Source organism: Oncorhynchus masou, chromosome 31 (assembly GCF_036934945.1).
Source record: "Oncorhynchus masou masou isolate Uvic2021 chromosome 31, UVic_Omas_1.1, whole genome shotgun sequence".
Taxonomy (NCBI): domain Eukaryota; kingdom Metazoa; phylum Chordata; class Actinopteri; order Salmoniformes; family Salmonidae; genus Oncorhynchus; species Oncorhynchus masou.
Window position 1 is genome coordinate 98,756,650 of NC_088242.1, and position 22,141 is coordinate 98,778,790.

Below are 22,141 nucleotides of genomic sequence, written 5' to 3' on the forward strand. Positions count from 1 at the left end.
GTCAGCATCATTACTGTTGGTATTCATAGTGAATGTTGTATCATGACTATTTGGTTTGGCACATACTAGACACCTACTGTAGGATCTTAGCTTGATCATCCGGTTGGCCACCCTGTCGATGCAGGAAATGCTAACTTAAAAAAAAAATGTCAGACTTGATTTACCCTGACTAAAAATGTATCAACCCCTATAAAAAATGTCCATGAATTATAATCCTCACAATAATTCCCATTTCCTGTTGCTGTAGGATTATTGTCCTGCTGGGAGAATCTGGTCAAATTAAGATCCTACATCTATGTGTATGTGCATTGAAATTGTTTTGAATAATATTTAGTACCACTCTCTCCATGAATCAGTGGCCATAGTTTTGGAACCATATGCATTTATATGGGCTATTTAGGATACGGGTTGGAACCAATCAGATTCATCTGAGATACAGTAGTCCCATTTCATTATTTGACATGACCAAATATTAGGCTTACTTTAACTGGCAACATTTCCTCTCTGGTGAAAGTGATGCTGCTTATTCTTCTGTTACTAACTCTTTACCACCAGGAGAAAGTTCAGAGACAGGGGAGGTCAATAAATCAGACCCCTACTCCTTGCAATAGCTTATTGCTATTACTATACTAGGCAGCATGAGGCAATTGATCACCTCAGAAGTTTAAAACTGCCAATAAATGACAGGAACCAGAGGAGACCGTTGCCCCAGGGAGGAATAGAAGAGGACCTGGCCCTTAGACCTGACCCGAGGGGAGAATACATTACAGCCTCTCCTCTGACCTGCGGTCCCTGGGTCAGTCTAAAGGGTGGAGGTGGTCCCTGGATCAGTCTAAAGGGTGGAGGTGGTCCCTGGGTCAGTCTGAAGGGTGGAGGTGGTCCCTGGGTCAGTCTGAAGGGTGGAGGTGGTCCCTGGGGTCTAAAGGGTGGAGGTGGTCCCTGGATCAGTCTAAAGGGTGGAGGTGGTCCCTGGGTCAGTCTGAAGGGTGGAGGTGGTCCCTGGATCAGTCTAAAGGGTGGAGGTGGTCCCTGGGTCAGTCTGAAGGGTGGAGGTGGTCCCTGGGTCCTGAAGGGTGGAGGTGGTCCCTGGGTCAGAGGTGGTCCCTGAAGGGTGGAGGTGGTCCCTGGGTCAGTCTAAAGGGTGGAGGTGGTCCCTGGGTCAGGAAGGGTGGAGGTGGTCCCTGGGTCAGTCTGAAGGGTGGAGGTGTCCCTGGGTCAGTCTGAAGGGTGGAGGTGGTCCCTGGGTCAGTCTAAAGGGTGTCTAAAGGGTGGAGGTGGTCCCTGGGTCAGTCCCTGGGTCAGTCTGAAAGGGTGGAGGTGGTCCCTGGGGTCAGTCTGAAGGGTGGAGGTGGTCCCTGGGTCAGTCTGAAGGGTGGAGGTGGTCCCTGGGTCAGTCCTAAAGGGTGGAGGTGGTCCCTGGGTCAGTCTGAAGGGTGGAGGTGGTCCCTGGGTCAGTCTGAAGGGTGGAGGTGGTCCCTGGGTCAGTCTGAAGGGTGGAGGTGGTCCCTGGGTCCTGGTCCCTCAGTCTGAAGGGTGGAGGTGGTCCCTGGGTCAGTCTGAAGGGTGGAGGTGGTCCCTGGGTCAGTCTGAAGGGTGGAGGTGGTCCCTGGGTCAGTCTGAAGGGTGGAGGTGGTCCCTGGGTCAGTCTGAAGGGTGGAGGTGGTCCCTGGGTCAGTCCTGGGTCAGACTGAAGGGTGGAGGTGGTCCCTGGGTCAGTCTGAAGGGTGGAGGTGGTCCCTGGGTCAGTCTGAAGGGTGGAGGTGGTCCCTGGGTCAGTCTAAAGGGTGGAGGTGGTCCCTGAAGGGTGGAGGTGGTCCCTGGGTGGAAGGGTGGAGGTGGTCCCTGGGTCAGTCTAAAGGGTGGAGGTGGTCCCTGGGTCAGTCTAAAGGGTGGAGGTGGTCCCTGGGTCAGTCTGAAGGGTGGAGGTGGTCCCTGGGTCAGTCTGAAGGGTGGAGGTGGTCCCTGGGTCAGTCTGAAGGGTGGAGGTGGTCCCTGGGTCAGTCTGGAGGTGGTCCCTGGGTCAGTCTGGAGGTGGTCCCTGGGTCAGTCTGAAGGGTGGAGGTGGTCCCTGGGTCAGTCTGAAGGGTGGAGGTGGTCCCTGGGTCAGTCTGAAGGGTGGAGGTGGTCCCTGGGTCAGTCTAAAGGTCAGTCTGGAGGTGGTCCCTGGGTCAGTCTAAAGGGTGGAGGTGGTCCCTGGGCCAGTCTGAAGGGTGGAGGTGGTCCCTGGGTCAGTCTGAAGGGTGGAGGTGGTCCCTGGGTCAGTCTAAAGGGTGGAGGTGGTCCCTGGATCAGTCTAAAGGGTGGAGGTGGTCCCTGGGTCAGTCTGAAGGGTGGAGGTGGTCCCTGGATCAGTCTAAAGGGTGTGGGTGAGTGGTGTCTAGGGTGGGGGCATTAACAGCTCCAGCAGGGTGGACTGGAGGCCTGGTTTGGATGGGATAATGTACAGTGCTTCTTGGAAGTATGGGAATCCCTTGTGAAGTTACAGATGTTTTACCATGAAAACTTTATTTAAATCAGAACCAGTCTTTTGGATCTGACATAACAGGTTTATACTTACCAATACCATATGTTGGTGTAGAGAAAATCATGGGGTACCTGGGTACCAAATGAACCAATTAAAAGGAGAGATGGTTAGGAAAGAGTTTAGGCAGGATTGACAAGAGAGATAAGAAACCTGGTCAGTTTGGTGTTTAACCATCCAGGCGAATGGAAAGCACACCATACCGAGAGGTAAGGAGATCTCAGAGGACATCAGTTTGGGGAAGGATAGAAAATAATTTCAAAAAGATTTCAGCTCCATCATTCCACTGTGAGGATATAGCATTTACAAATGGAGAGCCTTTAACATGACAGCAACTCGACCAAGAAGTGGACACTCTTCCAAAATATCCCCAAGAGCCACAAGAACAATAATACATCAGGGTAAAAGCCAACCCAAACATCTAGAGACCTCCCAGACCTCCCTTGCTGCATCTTGGGTAACTGTGCTTCAACAATAAGAAGAACGCAGAATCAAAAATGCCGTTCATGGGAGGGTTGCTAGGAGGAAGCCTCGGCTGTCAAAAAAAGAACCAAACTGCCCGTCTTAACTTTCTCGGAGACCAGCTGGACAAACCTAAAAAAGGTTTCTGGAAGTCCATTCTATGGACCGATGAGGCTAAAATTGACATTTTTGACGAAAACCCAGCACTGCCTACCACCAAAAGAACCTTATCCCAACATTCCAGCATGGTGGTGGGAATGTCAAGATCTGGGGCTGCTTTTCCTCTAGATCTGGATGACTCTACATCATTAAGGGAACAATGAATTCTTAGGTACACCAGGAGATTCTGGAACAGAATGTCATGCCATCAGTCAAGGAGCTAAAGCTGGGCCAAAAATGGATCCTTCAACAAGACAAAGAGCCAAAGAGCATTCAATCAAATCTACCAAAGAATGGCTCAGGAGAAAGAAGATTTGTGTTTTGGATTGGCCAAAGTCCTGCACCTAAATCCAATCGAGACGCTGTGGCAGGACCTGAAGCTGGAAGTTCATGCCAGACACCCCTCAAACCTCACTACAATTGGCTAAGTTCTGCAAGGAGGAGTGGTCAGAAACAGATGTCAAAGACTGATTACTGGCTATAGGAGACGTTTGCTCCAAGTTGTCACTGCTAATGGAGGTGCTACAAGCTATTGACTAAAGGAGCTCAGATATTTTTGCACACATCAAATCTGAGTTTCTGTTAAATACTTTTAAACACTTTTGTTAAATAAACAATACAAATATATATATTTTTTTATGTCATTTACTTGGAATGTCTTTATTACAAATTGGGGTTTAGATAAGGATTTTTATTTTAATATTTTCTAGCAAAAATAATGACCAGACCTGTAGGGTTCACAAAACTTTCAAGCAGTACTGTATACCTGCTGGGGTGGGCAGAGCAGGTGATTGTATCTACAACAACACACCATTAAAGCAATTACGAGCGGGGACTAAAACAGCAGGGCCCGCCCCATTCCTGATGTCACTGGAGGCTCCCTGGAAAGATAAGAACCTGATACTTTACCCAGAGTCTGCATCCTAAATGGCAGAATTAGTGCACTATGCAGGTAACAGGGGATCTTTGGGACACAGGCAGAAGGGATATAGGTGGACAGAGAGAACCCCGCTCAGAGTTGACCTGCCACACCTGCAATCTGCCCCTACAAATCTGAGAAGCCATCAGTGATCCTTACGGAGATGGCACGTTTGATACCAACTCCTTTTTATTTATGACTTCACAAGTCCCCTACTTATCACGTGTTTAAAAAACAGAATATGCATGATGGTTCATTCTTCAACCGTTAAATAAATAAAAACACTTATATCACTTCAATCTCTTTACAATTTAAAAAAAAATGGATTCCCCCGTCCCCATTCCAACTTTCTGTTCAGAAGAAATCTGTGACTGTGAGAGCATTACAAACCAAACCTGTGGACCGTTGGGTTACCTTTCCCCAGATTAAAACCCACAGGAAGGGGGTTCAGAGGTCTCAGGTAAATCCTCTATCTACGGCCATCCACTGTGTGTGTTGACACCAGTCCTATACCAGCAGAGTAGAGCCGTCGGGTATTAGGTAGACACACCCTGAGCGCTAAGAATGGTGGGTTTTAGATGAACAACCAGACAGAGCTGTCTAACGGCCATCCTAGAAGGGGTGGAGAGTAGCAGATTGACACCAGGAGACTGTAGTCTTAACATAATGGGACAAATAAAACAGGATCTTTTCTATGTTTTCTATGTTTAATGACATTAATTATGTTTTCTATGTTTAATGACATTAACACAGTTCAGAAGTGTTAATGCCCCCCCCCCCAAAAAAAGCATATTACAAAAATATCAAGATAACAATTGGCATAAAAATATGAGAAACTATGAATTCCAGAAATATAGAAATATTCAGGGCTACTAAATCAAATCAAATGTATTTATATATGCAGGTGTTGAAGCACGGCCACTACAGAAATAACTTGTTCAAAGTAAAGTGATATTTGACACAGATGATCCAGAAATAGAACAGGATCATAAAAAAAAATCAACAAAAAGCCTGAATACTGAATATAATCACAGTGACTAGTTGACGTCACCATTATCTGTTGTTGTCAACGTAACATAACTTTCTACTGTGTCACTTCTGTCTCGAAAACAATCATCTTTGACACATTTCCAGATGGTCATTTTAGAAGAGACCCTTATTTCACTCCCTATGTCACGCCTGTAATTCAGACCGCCAAAACAGCTTGAAAACCACACATTTCTGTTTCCCCTCAATTATATTTGGCTCCATTTTGGATAACCCCAAATACGTTTAGAATGCATCAATCTAGCTTCATAATGTCACAAACATTTGACATTCTTTACCTGATTTCATTCAACCACCTGAACTATGGCACATTATTTCAGGCTATATTGTTTCCATGTAAAATGTAAATTTTTCTGTTCCTTATACAACGTGAAAAGAGCAGTGCTCCGCAAGGCTCATCAAATCACAACCCACGTCTCCAGATCCACCCATCAACCACCATTTTATCTTCTGTCTGGAAATGGAATCACAGGAATAATGTTTATCAAAGCCACAACTAGGCTTATACACGATACCGATTCACACAAAGTTACAGGATCGTTTGGGGAGATAAATCAGACATGATATCTATTTAGATTCTGTTCTGTGTTTTTACAATTCAGCAGAAAATCAAAATCAGTCTAAAATCCCAGAAAAGCAATACTATCCATTACATAATTACTGAACATTCACAGTCTTGTCAGATGAAGGTGAAAACACTGGTGTAACTAGAACTTTTGGAACTAGAACTGTTATAACTAGAACTATTGGAACTAGAACTATTATAATTAGAAGTATTGGAACTAGAACTATTGGAACTAGAACTATTATCATTAGAATTATTATAACTATAACTATTATAATTAGAACTATTGGAACTAGAACTATTATAATTATAATTATTATAACTATAACTATTATAATTAGAACTATTGGAACTAGAACTATTATAATTAGAACTATTGGAACTAAAACTATTATAATTAGAACTATTGGAACTAGAACTATTATAATTAGAACTATTGGAATTAGATCTAATGGAACTAGAACTATTATAACTAGAACTATTGGAATTAGAACTATTGGAACTAGAACAATTCTAATTAGAACTATTGGAACAAACTATTATAATTAGAACTATTGGAACTAAAACTATTATAATTAGAACTATTGGAACTAGAACTATTATAATTAGAACTATTGGAACTAGAACAATTCTAATTAGAACTATTGGAACTAAAACTATTATAATTAGAACTATTGGAACTTGAATTATTATAATTAGAACTATTGGAACTAGAACTATTATAATTAGAACTATTGGAACTACAACTATTATAATTAGAACTATTGGAACAGGAACTAATGGAAATAGAACTATTATAATTAGAACTATTGGAACAGGAACTATTATAATTAGAACTATTGGAACTAAAACTATTATAATTAGAACTATTGGAACTAAAACTATTATAATTAGAACAATTGGAACAGGAACTAATGGAAATAGAACTATTATAATTAGAACTATTGGAACAGGAACTAATGGAAATAGAACTATTCTAATTAGAACTAATGGACCTAGAACCATTGGAACTAGAACTATTCTAATTAGAACTATCCATTCCACATCTCAACAGGACAGGGTAGCGGAGCAGAGCAGCCATTTCATATAGCGCCTTTTCCTCTATTCAACAAAAACTCCAGGTGTTTACATTCCCCTGCACACACACAGACACACACACACACACACAACGCCACTAAATCGAAAAGCAAACAAAGAGGAATCTGTCGCCAAAACATCTTTCTCTGTTTGTTTGAGAGGGCCACAGACAGATTTAAAATGACCACTTATGGTTTTTAACTACTAAAACATATTCCTTTGTTAAATGAAAGCTCAATACCGCCACTAATCCGCCAATAAACTCAGAGCCCAAAACATATCAAACTGATTTCATGGGGTGAAATATAAAATATTAAAGTGGCAGTAACAGTCCTATTAGGTATTTCAGTTTGAGGCCTGACATCAAATATTCCATCTGTCCCACTACCATCAAAGCTCCATGGAGCCAAGGGGAAGTTAGTGGTCCCTGATGCCCCAGTAGGAGCCTCCTCCCTGGGCCTTACCTCGCTGTACGACGTGGGCGTCCCCGTCTCCAGATACAACATGTTGGCGCTGAGGTTGAGCAGTGCTGCTGCTGTGTGCTCCACTGACTCCAGGATGAATCTACACCTCTGGTCCCTGTCTCAGTCTGAATGAACGAGTGGCTATGAGGACTATGGATGACAACAGGACAGGACAAGCAGAGAGTCTCTATAGGAATCTATGGGAGGGAGATATATACCAGGGGGTGGGCGTGGGGGGGTAGGGAGGAGGAGGGATCTGAGGAGGTACCTGTCCAATACCTGGGGTGGTAAGTCCACACCCATCTCCCGGAGAAGCTCTCTGGTTCTTCTTGTGTCTCTCCCTAAAGACGCACTGCAGCGAAAACACATTGTCAAACACATACAGTTCACTCAGTAGATTCCCTTCTTCTATCGTCAACATCAACACAACCAGTAGAGTTAATACAAACTGCTTTCGGACAACTCACTGCTCTGTTCTACAGGACAATATGTCAACACAAATAGCTTGGAATATCCACATGGAGTATTACGTTCTAATGTCCTTAAAAGCTCTGAATGCTGAACTGACCTGCTGTTGGAAACCTGGAAGTGTAGCCTATAGAGGCTAAACAACATGTCTGATGTATTGGCTGGAAGTGTAGCCTATAGAGGCTAAACAACATGTCTGATGTATTGGATGTTAGCTGGAAGTGTAGCCTGTAGAGGCTAAACAACATGTCTGATGTATTGGCTGGAAGTGTAGCCTGTAGAGACTAAACAACATGTCTGATGTATTGGATGTTAGCTGGAAGTGTAGCCTGTAGAGGCTAAACAACATGTCTGATGTATTGGATGTTAGCTGGAAGTGTAGCCTGTAGAGGCTAAACAACATGTCTGATGTATTGGATGTTAGCTGGAAGTGTAGCCTGTAGAGGCTAAACAACATGTCTGATGTATTGGCTGGAAGTGTAACCTGTAGAGGCTAAACAACATGTCTGATGTATTGGCTGGAAGTGTAGCCTATAGAGACTAAACAACATGTCTGATGTATTGGATGTTAGCTGGATGTGTAGCCTGTAGAGGCTAAACAACATGTCTGATGTATTGGATGTTAGCTGGAAGTGTAGCCTGTAGAGGCTAAACAACAACCAATAATATAAAACCAATAAATTAATAACACATTGAATAAGCTAAATACACAGAAATGCTATATTATAACATTATCCACTACATTACTGTTTGTCTTATTACATGACCCCCATGAACAGATACAACTACATTACTGTTCGTCTTATTACATGACCCCCATGAAGAGATACCACTACATTACTGTTTGTCTTCTTAGATGACGCCCACTCTCTATGTAGTGTTGTCTTAGGTCCCTCTATGTAGTGTTGTCTTAGCTCCCTCTATGTAGTGTTGTCTTAGCTCCCTCTATGTAGTGTTGTCTAGGTCCTTCTTTATGTAGTGTTGTCTTAGGTCTCTTTTTATGTAGTGTTGTCTTAGGTCTCTCTATGTAGTGTTGTCTTAGGTCTCTCTATGTAGTGTTGTCTTAGGTCTCTCTATGTAGTGTTGTCTTAGGTCTCTCTATGTAGTGTTGTCTTAGGTCTCTCTATGTAGTGTTGTCTTAGATCCCTCTATGTAGTGTTGTGTCATCTCTTTATGTAGTGTTGTGTGTTTTGTCCTATATTTTTAAGTAAATTCTATTCCTGCAGGACAAGAAGAGGAAACTCTTGCCCTCTGGCCCGAAGTTAAACTCTTTCAAAGCTGTCACTATACGGAGCAGAACCCTTACTACTCTGTGCCCTTGAGTCATCTTTATGTAGCTGATTGTTTACAATAAGTAAATTCTATTCCTGCCCAGACATGTCCAGGGGCCACAGCCCCTACCAGGACCCCTAACCACTACACACCCAGCCTGCCCAGACCCCATGTCCAGGGGCCACAGACCTACCAGGACCCCTGACCACAACACACCCAAGCCTGCCCAGACCCCATGTCCAGGGGCCACAGTCCTACCAGGACCCCCTAACCACTACACACCCAGCCTGCCCAGACCCCATGTCCAGGGGCCACAGACCTACCAGGACCCCCTGACCACTACACACCCAGTCAGGGATGGAAATTAAGATAACCTATCACTTCTGAGAATTGATACGCTATGACAAACTATTCCGCCGGTGAGTGAGCCGTAGACTTTTACGATATTGCATGGCACAGATATTTGACCCGAGCCAATAGAATGCCTAGTAGATATAGCCCAGCTGGTCAATCCCCAGGAATCTTGCGTTCCAGCCCAGGCTCCTTGGGCTGCAGACTTACAAGTCAGCCTGCACTGGCTGTAGAGCAGAGAGACACGTTAAACCAAAATGGCCCCCATTCTGATGTCATGGCCTTCCTCTCACCTGCCACAGTACGGTGACCTCATCTCATTCAAGCCCTGACCTCTTTTGAAGCTAGTAATTAGTTGAGCTAGCTAAACCAACTTGAATTATGTTAAGAAAACATTGGAAAAATGTTGAAGAGAGGTTTGGGAACTCTATGGTTGTGGTTCTGAATACCTCGGTGTAACGATCATTCCTTTGACGATAAACGCGAATCCGACCATCACCCCTGGTGAGACAAAACTACAACTCGTCAGTGAAGAGCACTTTTTGCCAGTCCTGTCTGGTCCAGCAATGGTGGGTTTGTGCCCATAGGTGAAGTTGTTATCGGTGATGTCTGGTGAGGACCTGCCTTACAACAGGCCTACAAGCCCTCAGTCCAGCCTCTCTCAAACTATTGCGGACAGTCTGAGCACTGATGGATGGATTTTGCGTTCCTGGTGTAACTCGGGCAGTTGTTGTTGCCATCCTGTACCTGTCCCACAGGTGTGATGTTTGGATGTACCGATCCTGTGCAGGTGATGTTACACGTGGTCTGCCACTGCGAGGACGATCAGCTGTCCATCCTGTCTCCCTGTAGCACTGTCTTAGGCGTCTCACAGTACGGACATTGCAATTTATTGCCCTAGCCACATCTGCAGTCCTCATGCCTCCTTGCAGCATGCCTAAGGCACGTTCACGCAGATGAGCAGGGATCTTGGGCATATTTCTTTTGGTGTTTTTCAGAGTCAGTAGAAAGGCCTCTTTAGTGTCCTAAGTTTTCATAACAATGACCATAATTTCCTACCGTCTGTAAGCTGATCGTGTCTTAACGTCCATTCCACAGGTGTATGTTCATTAATTATGGTTCATTGAACAAGCCTGGGAAACAGTGTTTAAACCCTTTACAATGAAGATCTGGGAAGTTATTTGGATTTTTACTAATTATCTTTGAAAGACAGGGTCCTGAAAAAGGGACGTTTCTTTTTTTTATACAAGCTTTGACACACCTACTCATTCCAAGGTTTTTCTTTATTTTTTACTATTTTTCAAAACAGTTGTGTTGTGACAAGGTAGGGGTGGTATACAGAAGACAGCCCTATTTGGTAAAACCCCAAGTTCATATTATGGCAAGAACAGCTCAAATAATCAAAAGAGAAATTAAACAAAATCAAATACAAAATAACAATGCCAAATCAGAGAAAAGTTCCCAAACAAACATCTATAGTCCAAAGATAATCATGTTGAATGAAATATCCCTCAGCTCCCATCAACTGGAATGACTCCTGTCCTGCATAGAGCCTGACTGCATAGAGCCTGACTGCATAGAGCCTGACTGCATAGAGCCTGACTGCATAGAGCCTGACTGCATAGAGCCTGACTGCATAGAGCCTGACCTGCATAGAGCCTGACTGCATAGAGCCTGACTGCATAGAGCCTGACTGCATAGAGCCTGACTGCATAGAGCCTGACTGCATAGAGCCTGACTGCATAGAGCCTGACTGCATAGAGCCTGACTGCATAGAGCCTGTCCTGCATAGAGCCTGTCCTGCATAGAGCCTGACTGCATAGAGCCTGACTGCATAGAGCCTGACTGCATAGAGCCTGACTGCATAGAGCCTGACTGCATAGAGCCTGACTGCATAGAGCCTGACTGCATAGAGCCTGACTGCATAGAGCCTGACTGCATAGAGCCTGACTGCATAGAGCCTGACTGCATAGAGCCTGACTGCATAGAGCCCTGTAGAGCCCTGCATAGAGCCTGTCCTGCATAGAGCCTGTCCTGCATAGAGCCTGACTGCATAGAGCCTGACTGCATAGAGCCTGACTGCATAGAGCCTGACTTGCATAGAGCCTGACTGCATAGAGCCTGACTGCATAGAGCCTGACTGCATAGAGCCTGACTGCATAGAGCCTGACTGCATAGAGCCTGACTGCATAGAGCCTGTCCTGCATAGAGCCTGACTGCATAGAGCCTGTCCTGCATAGAGCCTGACTGCATAGAGCCTGACTGCATAGAGCCTGACTGCATAGAGCCTGACTGCATAGAGCCTGACTGCATAGAGCCTGTCCTGCATAGAGCCTGACTGCATAGAGCCTGACTGCATAGAGCCTGACTGCATAGAGCCTGTCCTGCATAGAGCCTGTCCTGCATAGAGCCTGACTGCATAGAGCCTGACTGCATAGAGCCTGTCCTGCATAGAGCCTGTCCTGCATAGAGCCTGACTGCATAGAGCCTGTCCTGCATAGAGCCTGTCCTGCATAGAGCCTGTCCTGCATAGAGCCTGACTGCATAGAGCCTGACTGCATAGAGCCTGTCCTGCATAGAGCCTGACTCCATAGAGCCTGTCCTGCATAGAGCCTGTCCTGCATAGAGCCTGACTGCATAGAGCCTGACTGCATAGAGCCTGACTGCATAGAGCCTGTCCTGCATAGAGCCTGTCCTGACATAGAGCCTGACTGCATAGAGCCTGACTGCATAGAGTCCTGCATAGAGCCTGACCTGCATAGAGCCTGTCCTGCATAGAGCCTGTCCTGCATAGAGCCTGTCCTGCATAGAGCCTGTCCTGCATAGAGCCTGACTGTAGAGCCTGTCCTGCATAGAGCCTGACTGCATAGAGCCTGACTGCATAGAGCCTGCCTGACTGTCCTGCATAGAGCCTGTCCTGCATAGAGCCTGACCTGACTGCATAGAGCCTGTCCTGCATAGAGTCTGTCCTGCATAGAGCCTGTCCTGCATAGAGCCTGACTGCATAGAGCCTGACTGCATAGAGCCTGTCCTGCATAGAGCCTGTCCTGCATAGAGCCTGACCTGCATAGAGCCTGTCCTGCATAGAGCCTGTCCTGCATAGAGCCTGACTGCATAGAGCCTGACTGCATAGAGCCTGTCCTGCATAGAGCCTGTCCTGCATAGAGCCTGACTGCATAGAGCCTGACTGCATAGAGCCTGACTGCATAGAGCCTGTCCTGCATAGAGCCTGACTGCATAGAGCCTGACTGCATAGAGCCCGACTGCATAGAGCCTGACTGCATAGAGCCTGACTGCATAGAGCCTGACTGCATAGAGCCTGACTGCATAGAGCCTGACTGCATAGAGCCTGTTTTGTTCTTGTTCAAAATGAAAGAGCCTGAGATAGGCCTGACTTAGAGCCTGACTGCATAGAGCCTGTAAGCCTGTTTACATAAGCCTGTCCTGCATAGAGCCTGTCCTGCATAGTGCCTGTCCTGCATAGAGCCTGACTGTTGTTTTGTTCTTGTTCAAAATGAAAGAGAGAGGGCCTTTAAGCCAAAAGGTAACTTTTACAACACACACACACACACACACACACACACACACACCAACCCCGAGGTGAGTCTGGTTAGCCAATATACACATCATCTCTGTAACCAGTCCTAAACGCGAAGAATGGGCACGAGTCTAACTATTGACTTTTAACATTAGCCCTCCTCGTCAATAAAAGGATAAGGTGACACGGTTTAAAGTGTCGCCTCAGGTGACACAGCAACACAAAGGGAGTAGAGCCCTAAACCTGACCCTCACAAATTACAGCACAGAGACACGGTGAAAGGTGGAGGAATCCCTGAAAGAGGACCAGCCTTCAGGGGGACGACCGTTCTATAATACACTATTATCAGCAGGACAAAATACGCTATTGGAGTAACATTTAGAAATGAGAATTGATCAAATACAACAATAATTTAAGAAAAAAAAGTGTGCCACTTGACAACAGGTTAGGAGATCAGTGATTAAGGCCTGGGCTTCTAAACGGTAGTCGGTAAACGAGGCCTGGGCTACTAAACGGTAGTCGGTAAACGAGGCCTGGGCTTCTAAACGGTAGTCGGTAAACGAGGCCTGGGCTACTAAACGGTAGTCGGTAAACGAGGCCTGGGCTTCTAAACGGGAGTCGGTAAACGAGGCCTGGGCTTCTAAACGGTAGTCGGTAAACGAGGCCTGAGCTACTTCTAAACGGTAGTCGGTAAACGAGGCCTGAGCTACTTCTAAACGGTAGTCGGTAAACGAGGCCTGAGCTACTTCTAAACGGTAGTCGGTAAACGAGGCCTGGGCTTCTAAACGGTAGTCGGTAAACGAGGCCTGAGCTTCTAAACGGTAGTCGGTAAACGAGGCCTGAGCTACTACTAAACGGTAGTCGGTAAACGAGGCCTGAGCTACTTCTAAACGGTAGTCGGTAAACGAGGCCTGAGCTACTTCTAAACGGGAGTCGGTAAACGAGGCCTGAGCTACTTCTAAACGGTAGTCGGTAAACGAGGCCTGAGCTACTTCTAAACGGTAGTCGGTAAACGAGGCCTGGGCTTCTAAACGGTAGTCGGTAAACGAGGCCTGAGCTACTACTAAACGGTAGTCGGTAAACGAGGCCTGAGCTACTTCTAAACGGGAGTCGGTAAACGAGGCCTGAGCTACTTCTAAACGGTAGTCGGTAAACGAGGCCTGGGCTTCTAAACGGTAGTCGGTAAACGAGGCCTGGGCTTCTAAACGGTAGTCGGTAAACGAGGCCTGGGCTTCTAAACGGTAGTCGGTAAACGAGGCCTGAGCTTCTAAACGGGAAACGAGGCCTGAGCTACTTCTAAACGGGAAACGAGGCCTGAGCTTCTAAACGGTAGTCGGTAAACGAGGCCTGAGCTTCTAAACGGTAGTCGGTAAACGAGGCCTGAGCTTCTAAACGGTAGTCGGTAAACGAGGCCTGAGCTACTTCTAAACGGGAGTCGGTAAACGAGGCCTGAGCTCCTTCTAAACGGTAGTCGGTAAACGAGGCCTGGGCTTCTAAACGGTAGTCGGTAAACGAGGCCTGGGCTTCTAAACGGTAGTCGGTAAACGAGGCCTGGGCTTCTAAACGGTAGTCGGTAAACGAGGCCTGAGCTTCTAAACGGTAGTCGGTAAACGAGGCCTGGGCTTCTAAACGGTAGTCGGTAAACGAGGCCTGGGCTTCTAAACGGTAGTCGGTAAACGAGGCCTGGGCTTCTAAACGGTAGTCGGTAAACGAGGCCTGAGCTACTTCTAAACGGGAGTCGGTAAACGAGGCCTGAGCTTCTAAACGGTAGTCGGTAAACGAGGCCTGGGCTTCTAAACGGGAGTCGGTAAACGAGGCCTGGGCTTCTAAACGGTAGTCGGTAAACGAGGCCTGGGCTTCTAAACGGTAGTCGGTAAACGAGGCCTGGGCTTCTAAACGGTAGTCGGTAAACGAGGCCTGGGCTTCTAAACGGTAGTCGGTAAACGAGGCCTGGGCTTCTAAACGGTAGTCGGTAAACGAGGCCTGGGCTTCTAAACGGTAGTCGGTAAACGAGGCCTGGGCTTCTAAACGGTAGTCGGTAAACGAGGCCTGAGCTTCTAAACGGGAAACGAGGCCTGAGCTACTTCTAAACGGGAAACGAGGCCTGAGCTTCTAAACGGTAGTCGGTAAACGAGGCCTGAGCTTCTAAACGGTAGTCGGTAAACGAGGCCTGAGCTTCTAAACGGTAGTCGGTAAACGAGGCCTGAGCTACTTCTAAACGGGAGTCGGTAAACGAGGCCTGAGCTCCTTCTAAACGGTAGTCGGTAAACGAGGCCTGGGCTTCTAAACGGTAGTCGGTAAACGAGGCCTGGGCTTCTAAACGGTAGTCGGTAAACGAGGCCTGGGCTTCTAAACGGTAGTCGGTAAACGAGGCCTGGGCTTCTAAACGGTAGTCGGTAAACGAGGCCTGAGCTTCTAAACGGTAGTCGGTAAACAAGGCCTGAGCTACTTCTAAACGGTAGTCGGTAAACAAGGCCTGAGCTACTTCTAAACGGTAGTCGGTAAACGAGGCCTGGGCTTCTAAACGGTAGTCGGTAAACGAGGCCTGGGCTTCTAAACGGTAGTCGGTAAACGAGGCCTGAAACCCAACACCTAAACAACAGCTTGTTTACAACAGAGAGTTAGCCACAGGCTCAATGAGTTAGCTATAGGCTACGGAAATGAAAAAGAAGGCCTACTCTACAGCTCCCATATCAATCAGTCATAACACTACTGAGATGAGACTCAGACAAAAAGAGACTCTGCTCCGTTTGTCCCTTTTTAAGAGCCTTTTTTCCTTAAGTCTGCTAGATTAGTCCAGTCTCATGTGTCAGGGTGTCAGAGTGCTGCACGGTGCAGAGGGAGAGAGCTTCCTTCCACACAGACAGGACAGGACAGCAGGCGGTGGAGAGAGACTATCCTTTTACACACGGCAACACCTCTGCCCACTCACCTGCTATTTTCATTTGGGTCGGTGTCACGCTCAGTCAACTACATAGAATTGGTTCTCTTACTCATTTTAGCAGTGGGCGGACTGCGTTTCCTGATAAAGGAAATGTATTTATTACTGAAATTCTGTTGACAATGAGGGAAAACAAAATCACATGGTCGCCAGTGTTTCCCTAGAAATGTACATACATTGTTGCCATTGCTGCAAAAAAGATTAACCGTTATGGGCCACCTGAATATATGGGAAACATAGATGTTAAAATTAATATACTATTGTTCTTTCTTATGAGTTGCATTCAAGATTATGACGAAGTCTTACCCTGTCTGTGTTCAACATCCAAGTCAACCAACATCTAAACCCTGTCTGTGTTCAACATCCTAGACAACCAACATCTAAACCCTGTCTGTGTTCAACATCCAAGTCAACCAACATCTAAATCCTGTCTGTGTTCAACATCCAAGTCAACCAACATCTAAATCCTGTCTGTGTTCAACATCCAAGTCAACCAACATCTAAATCCTGTCTGTGTTCAACATCCAAGTCAACCAACATCTAAATCCTGTCTGTGTTCAACATTCTAGTCAACCAACATCTAAACACCGTCTGTGTTCAACATTCTAGTCAACCAACATCTAAACCCTGTCTGTGTTCAACATTCTAGTCAACCAACATCTAAACACCGTCTGTGTTCAACATTCTAGTCAACCAACATCTAAACACCGTCTGTGTTCAACATTCTAGTCAACCAACATCTAAACCCTGTCTGTGTTCAAACATCCTAGTCAACCAACATCTAAACGCCGTCTGTGTTTAACATCATAGTCAACCAACATCTAAACCCTGTCTGTGTTCAACATTCTAGTCAACCAACATCTAAACGCCGTCTGTGTTTAACATCATAGTCAACCAACATCTAAACGCCGTCTGTGTTCAAACATCCTAGTCAACCAACATCTAAACGCCGTCTGTGTTTAACATCATAGTCAACCAACATCTAAACCCTGTCTGTGTTCAACATTCTAGTCAACCAACATCTAAACGCCGTCTGTGTTTAACATCATAGTCAACCAACATCTAAACCCTGTCTGTGTTCAACATTCTAGTCAACCAACATCTAAACCCTGTCTGTGTTCAAACATCCTAGTCAACCAACATCTAAACCCTGTCTGTGTTCAAACATTCTAGTCAACCAACATCTAAACCCTGTCTGTGTTCAACATCCTAGTCAACCAACATCTAAACCCTGTCTGTGTTCAACATCCTAGTCAACCAACATCTAAACCCTGTCTGTGTTCAAACATCCTAGTCAACCAACATCTAAACCCTGTCTGTGTTCAACATCAAAGTCAACCAACATCTAAACCCTGTCTGTGTTCAAACATCCTAGTCAACCAACATCTAAACCCCGTCGGTGTTCAACACCATAGTCAACCAACATCTAAACCCTGTCTGTGTTCAAACATCCTAGTCAACAGGTAGACCTCACAGTGAAATGCTGAATACAACAGGTGTAGTAGACCTCACAGTGAAATGCTGAATACAACAGGTGTAGTAGACCTTACAGTGAAATGCTGAATACAACAGGTGTAGTAGACCTTACAGTGAAATGCTGAATACAACAGGTGTAGTAGACCTCACAGTGAAATGCTGAATACAACAGGTGTAGTAGACCTCACAGTGAAATGCTGAATACAACAGGTGTAGTAGACCTCACAGTGAAATGCTGAATACAACAGGTGTAGTAGACCTCACAGTGAAATGCTGAATACAACAGGTGTAATAGACCTCACAGTGAAATGCTGAATACAACAGGTGTAGTAGACCTCACAGTGAAATGCTGAATACAACAGGTGTAGTAGACCTCACAGTGAAATGCTGAATACAACAGGTGTAGTAGACCTTACAGTGAAATGCTGAATACAACAGGTGTAGTAGACCTCACAGTGAAATGCTGAATACAACAGGTGTAGTAGACCTTACAGTGAAATGCTGAATACAACAGGTGTAGTAGACCTTACAGTGAAATGCTGAATACAACAGGTGTAGTAGACCTCACAGTGAAATGCTGAATACAACAGGTGTAGTAGACCTTACAGTGAAATGCTGAATACAACAGGTGTAGTAGACCTCACAGTGAAATGCTGAATACAACAGGTGTAGTAGACCTTACAGTGAAATGCTGAATACAACAGGTGTAGTTGACCTTACAGTGAAATGCTGAATACAACAGGTGTAGTAGACCTTACAGTGAAATGCTGAATACAACAGGTGTAGTAGACCTTACAGTGAAATGCTGAATACAACAGGTGTAGTAGACCTCACAGTGAAATGCTGAATACAACAGGTGTAGTAGACCTCACAGTGAAATGCTGAATACAACAGGTGTAGTAGACCTCACAGTGAAATGCTGAATAAAACATCCAATCGAGAATCTGTGGAAAGTACTGAAAACTGCTGTTCACAAATGCTCTCCATCCAACCTCACTGAGCTCGAGCTGTTTTGCAAGGAGGAATGGGAAAAAATGTCAGTCTCTTGATGTGCAAAACTGATAGAGACATACCCCAAGCGACTTACAGCTGTAATCGCAGCAAAAGGTGGCACTACAAAGCATTAACTTAAGGGGGCTGAATAATTTTGCACGCCCAATTTTTCAGTTTTTGATTTGTTAAAAAAGTTTGAAATATCCAATAAATGTCGTTCCACTTCATGATTGTGTCCCACTTGTTGTTGATTCTTCACAAAAAAATACAGTTTTATATCTTTATGTTTGAAGCCTGTAATGTGGCAAAAGGTTGCTAAGTTCAAGGGGGTCGAATACTTTTGCAAGGCACTGTATGATGAACAGAGAGTAGCAGTAGCGTTAAAGATGGGTTGGCGGGTGGTGGGACACAATGCAGATAGTCCGGTTAGCCAATGTGCTGGAGCACTGGTTGGTCGGGCCAATTCAGGAAGTATGTACATGAATGTATAGTTAGTGGCTTGGGGGTAAAAATTGGTGAGAAGCTTTTTTGTCCGAGACGTAGATAGTCCTTTTTTTGAAAGATATCATGAAGAACTGCAAAAGAAGTGTTGCCCCTGCTCACAACTGAATTTAACAGGCGCTATTGGACTATTTTCTGGAGGACGATCGTGCCGTGCTAACTCTGTGCTGACTCTCTCTCTCTCTCTCTCTCTCTCTCTCTCTCTCTCAACTGAATCAGACGATGAGGGAATCCCTGATTTTTAGATAAAAACATTTTTTTTTTTTTAACCAAACATTGTAGAGTTTTCTGATGACAGTGATGGGGAAGAAAACGGAAATCAACAGTGTTGTTGTCACGGAAAAAGATGAACGAGTTTTGAAATCAGCAGAATGCACGGTGGAAGCAGAGCATGATTGGAAAATACGGTAGGGACTCAAAAAGAGAACACAGACAGCTATTGTATTTTACTAACTTTATTTGATATAATGTGCATTTATCAGAGACGGTAATGTGAAGAACAATATGACCTGTACCAATGTCAGATTAGCATATAGGACAAGGACTTGATTAAGTATATTGTTACTCCTACTACTTTCACCACTTTTAGTCTTAAAATCTTTAATTTTTTACTAAACTACCTCACTCTTTTTAGCAGGTCCACACACACGTGAATCTTTTAAGAGATGGGTGGAGCTAAGGCTTAAGAGAGGGTGTGAACAATGCTGAATGGGTATAAACAAAGAAGAGCTCTCCAGTAGGTGCAGCAAAACATTCACGGGACATTCTCTCAAAAGTGGGGTTACAAGTTTATCAACTTTCAAAGCAGAATTATTGTTCCTCAACTGTAGTGTATGATATATCCTTTTCTAGCTCTGAGTCTCTACATTTATCCAATGTAAAAAAAACACGATTCTATTCACATTTCTAATTTTGCTACACAGGACCCGAATCAAGGTGGTTGGTCAAATATGATAATTAGGGCCCTCGCGGAATCCAGTAATTAAAACAGAATTCAACAATATACATTTTCTTTTACCTTAGTAGGGAATCAACTAAAGGTATTGAAAATGAATTAATTTGCTAATGTTTATCATAAGACATGAAAAGAATGCATCAGTGATTCATATTTTCTGAAGAGGCAACAAGAAAGTCCCTGTCTGTATGTGTGCAGTGCGTGCGTCTACCACTTTGTGTACCTGTTAGCGAGGACGCTAACGAAAACAGTCTTCTGGTAGATGGAAGGCTTTCCCTAAAACCTTCTCAATTAAAATGTGAACTACTGTACAAAAAGTGGCCTCAGATTACCTGGCAGAATGATATCATGATTATTTTCATCAATTCAGTAGGTATTTGTTTTGCAAACTCTACCATCACCAGACAACAAAAACTCTGATAAACAACAGCCTCTTGCTAGGTGAGCACTTGAATGAAAGGGTAACTACATCCCGGTAACTACATCCCGGTAACTACATCCCGGTAACTATATCCCGGTAACTACAGCATGGTAACTACATCCCGATAACTACATCCCGGTAACTACATCCCGGTAACTACATCCCGGTAACTGCATCCCGGTAACTACATCCCGGTAACTACATCCCGGTAACTACATCCCGGTAACTACATCCCGGTAACTACATCCTGGTAACTCCAGCATGGTAACTACATCCTGGTAACTACATCCAGGTAACTACATCCTGGTAACTACATCCCGGTAACTCCAGCATGGTAACTACAGCATGGTAACTACATCCCGGTAACTACATCCTGGTAACTCCAGCATGGTAACTACACCCTGGTAACTCCAGCATGGTAACTACATCCCGGTAACTCCAGCATGGTAACTACATCCTGGTAACTACATCCAGGTAACTACATCCTGGTAACTACATCCCGGTAACTACATCCCGGTAACTACATCCCGGTAACTACAGCATGGTAACTACAGCATGGTAACTACAGCATGGTAACTACATCCCGGTAACTACATCCCGGTAACTACATCCCGGTAACTCCATCCCGGTAACTCCATCCCGGTAACTCCATCCCGGTAACTCCAGCATGGTAACTACATCCCGGTAACTACATCCCGGTAACTACATCCCGGTAACTACATCCCGGTAACTACATCCCGGTAACTACATCCTGGTAACTCCAGCATGGTAACTACATCCTGGTAACTACATCCAGGTAACTACATCCTGGTAACTACATCCCGGTAACTCCAGCATGGTAACTACAGCATGGTAACTACATCCCGGTAACTACATCCTGGTAACTACATCCTGGTAACTCCAGCATGGTAACTACATCCTGGTAACTACATCCAGGTAACTACATCCTGGTAACTACATCCCGGTAACTCCAGCATGGTAACTACAGCATGGTAACTACATCCCGGTAACTACATCCTGGTAACTCCAGCATGGTAACTACATCCTGGTAACTCCAGCATGGTAACTACATCCCGGTAACTCCAGCATGGTAACTACATCCTGGTAACTACATCCAGGTAACTACATCCCGGTAACTACATCCCGGTAACTACATCCCGGTAACTACATCCCGGTAACTACAGCATGGTAACTACAGCATGGTAACTACAGCATGGTAACTACAGCATGGTAACTACATCCCGGTAACTACATCCCGGTAACTACATCCAGGTAACTACATCCCGGTAACTACATCCCGGTAACTACCTCCCGGTAACTACCTCCCGGTAACTACATCCCGGTAACTACATCCAGGTAACTACATCCCGGTAACTACATCCCGGTAACTACATCCCGGTAACAACCTCCCGGTAACTACATCCCGGTAACTACATCCCGGTAACTACCTCCCGGTAACTACATCCCGGTAACTACATCCCGGTAACTACATCCAGGTAACTACATCCAGGTAACTACATCCCGGTAACTACATCCAGGTAACTACATCCCGTTAACTACATCCCGTTAACTACATCCCGTTAACTACATCCCGGTAACTACATCCAGGTAACTACATCCCGGTAACTACATCCCGGTAACTACATCCCGGTAACTACATCCCGTTAACTACATCCCGTTAACTACATCCCGGTAACTACATCCCGGTAACTACATCCCGGTAACTACATCCCGGTAACTACATCCAGGTAACTACATCCAGGTAACTACATCCCGTTAACTATGTCCCGTTAACTACATCCCGTTAACTACATCCCGGTAACTACATCCCGGTAACTACATCCAGGTAACTACATCCAGGTAACTACATCCCGGTAACTACATCCCGGTAACTACATCCCGGTAACTACATCCCGGTAACTACATCCAGGTAACTACATCCAGGTAACTACATCCCGTTAACTACATCCAGGTAACTACATCCAGGTAACTACATCCCGGTAACTACATC

General features: G+C 45.1%; 1 protein-coding gene across 5 annotated transcripts in view; it reads right to left on the minus strand.

Annotated features, from left to right (window-relative positions):
- LOC135524808 (tumor protein 63-like) overlaps positions 1-7,393 on the minus strand; it is a 75,491-nt gene extending 68,098 nt beyond the window's left edge. For all 5 annotated transcript variants that reach the window (XM_064952648.1, XM_064952646.1, XM_064952647.1 and 2 more), the window contains exon 1: positions 7,215-7,393. In XM_064952648.1, the coding sequence (XP_064808720.1) occupies positions 7,215-7,256 (42 nt within the window). In that variant the 5' untranslated portion in view covers positions 7,257-7,393. The remainder of the gene's footprint in view (positions 1-7,214) is intronic.
- Positions 7,394-22,141: the final 14,748 nt, after the last annotated feature.